Below are 2,586 nucleotides of genomic sequence, written 5' to 3'. Positions count from 1 at the left end.
AATCAAAGTTCAAATATTTTTAAAAAATTACCTGCGTAAATTTTTAATGTATTTTTTCTCCCACAGGCAATGACAAAATGACACTTTTTGTGTCATTTGCGCTATTTTCGATGTGTTTTCTGCTGAAAGCTGCTGCATTGTAATGTCTTATCCCGTGTAGCAGACCGCGGTGTTCCCATAGCAGCTGATAAGCAACCAGGAGGTCAGACGACTCAGCTAGGCGGTTGAGTAAACTTAAGATTTCTTAAGATACGTTTATGAATGATATTTTTGGAATGTGCAAGAAAAAAAAACTTGATTAAGCATGTGAGTCCGGAATCAAGATTAATTAGTGCAAAACACGCTATTTCCAGTAACTGGAATTTTTTTTATGATTAAAAAAAAAGTAAGTGCAAATATGATTTTGCATGGTTCATGTGTGACTTTTCAATTTGAACAGAATTTAGAAAAAAATAAAATAAACAAAGGTGTGCTATTCAGAGCCAAAATTTCTATTATTCCTTGAAATATTTCTTCACATTTTGATCTGCCGCAGAACCAAATCTTACTGCATTTAACAGGGATTTCATCAGACCAATGCAAACTAACCATGCCCACCATGAAACATGGCAGCGGAATTCTAGAATACAAAAGAAAACCACACTAATTTTTTATTTATTTATTTTTTTGTAACCTCTGTGGCTAATGTGTGTTTTCAGAAGAAAAAAAAACACACATTAACCACAGAAATTCAGGTGTAAACGCCTTGGTAAGGCACTGAAGCTTTCAAAGTTTGGTTCAAACCCAAACAATTTCTAGTCTTAAAATTAAGGTTTTATTGCTGTAATAACACAGTTGGATGCTTTCATAGACAGGATGCATCTTTTGTTAAGATAAATATTTTTTTATGCTTTGGCTACACACTCCCTCAAATTCAATTTAAAGATGCAATTTACCCAAATTCCTTTTATGATTTTAATAGAGTATTGAGCACACATTTTTGTTGTTGTTGTTGTTGCTGTTTTTAATATGCAGAACTGAAAATGGAAACGTTTGAAAGATACAAAGATGTTGTAGACATTTCTTCCCTACATCTTTTTGGACATTTTAATGTTTCGAAGCAATTTTAATATATTTGGAAAAAAAGGAAAAGCCTCCCCTGCTAGACCCAGTCTGATTACATAAAACAAGCTGAGAAATATCTAAAAAAAAATTAATAATGATGAAAAAATAGGCATATAGACACCATGACCTTATCAAAAGAAATTTAAAAACAGAGGAGAGACAAAGCGACCGACCTTCATCCCTTCATCAGGGTTTCAAAGCTGTTCCCAAAGATTTGGGACTCAGGTGAACCACAGTGAGAGTCATTACCTGTAAATGTAGGAAACGTGTAACAGTGGTGAACCTTCCCTTAGTGGCTGACCCACGAGGATAACTCCAGCTCATCAGTGACTCAACCTACAGCTCACACACACACACACACACACACACACACACACACACACACACACACACACACACAAAACCCCAAAGCAACATGTAGTGCAGCCCTCACCTACCACAGCAAAAAATGGATCACAAGGCCAAAACCACTCTGACCATAAAGAAAACAAAGGTATATTTTCACCAACAAGGCAATTCAAAGTACTTTATTTGATTGGAGGTTTAAAAAAATAATAATAATAATAATAAAAGATTTTCACTTTCGGTAGCGATACAGATACCTGAGGTTTAGTATCGGCCGATCCGATAAAGAAAGTCAATGCTGAATCAACTGAATTTTTTTTTTTTTTAAACACAGACCAAAATGTACTCAAATACAAATGTATTGATAACTCTGCATCAGTGCAACACACTTAAAACCTTCTTTCACATGCTTCAGAAAGTGCACAAATTCTGAACGTAATGTGAAATAAATAACAAAGCATGACATAGCTCAGAGCACAAAGCATATAATTAGACTTGACTAAATCTTTCCTCATGGATCTGTCCATATTCATGTCTATGGGTCAGTCACACCATCACTAGAATCTAGATTTGTTTTTCAATATCAGGAAAGATATTAACATTTAGTTGACTTAAAAACAACACCGTACTAAACCAAATTCACATCCAGACTACAACAGAATGACAAATAAAAATGATTAGATGCTATAAACTAATAAACAACTTTTAAGTCCGTGTCTTAATGTAAAGAAGACAAAAAAAAGACAAAGGCGAAGCAACAAACAAACCCGGAAGTTATATGAGTCACATTCTCTCTGTTTTATCATCTTCGTTTCCGCCACGAGGAACTTTTTTTTTTTCTTTTCCTATTTTACCCACAATGCTTTGTCCAACATGGCTGCTCCCATGTGTCGGCGTGTGTGTAAATAGTTGTAGTATTACCCGCAGCTAAAGAGAGAAACTGCAACCCGTATAACACGGTGAAATATTTATCTGCTTCTGGAATACATTTCCCTCTGTTAGCAAGCAAAATGAAGATGAAATCCAAGTCTTCGTATCACAAATCCGAGAATACCTACAGGGTGAGAGTCTGGGAGCTCTATTAGCATGATGCTAAGAGCTTTAAATGTTGACCTGCCACATATATATATATATATA

At 35.0% G+C, this 2,586-nt stretch overlaps 1 protein-coding gene across 1 annotated transcript in view; it reads left to right on the top strand.

The window, feature by feature from the left end:
• Positions 1 to 2,322: 2,322 nt before the first annotated feature.
• The window catches only part of utp20 (UTP20 small subunit processome component), a 30,108-nt gene continuing 29,844 nt past the window's right edge, over positions 2,323 to 2,586 (top strand). Inside the window, exon 1 of the mRNA XM_007577424.2 lies at positions 2,323 to 2,510. Coding sequence (XP_007577486.1) covers positions 2,460 to 2,510 — 51 coding nt within the window. The 5' untranslated portion in view covers positions 2,323 to 2,459. The remainder of the gene's footprint in view (positions 2,511 to 2,586) is intronic.

The sequence above is a fragment of the Poecilia formosa genome, unplaced genomic scaffold, assembly GCF_000485575.1.
Source record: "Poecilia formosa unplaced genomic scaffold, Poecilia_formosa-5.1.2 Scaffold9, whole genome shotgun sequence".
NCBI lineage: Eukaryota > Metazoa > Chordata > Actinopteri > Cyprinodontiformes > Poeciliidae > Poecilia > Poecilia formosa.
This window is presented reverse-complemented; position numbering and strand designations above follow the sequence as displayed.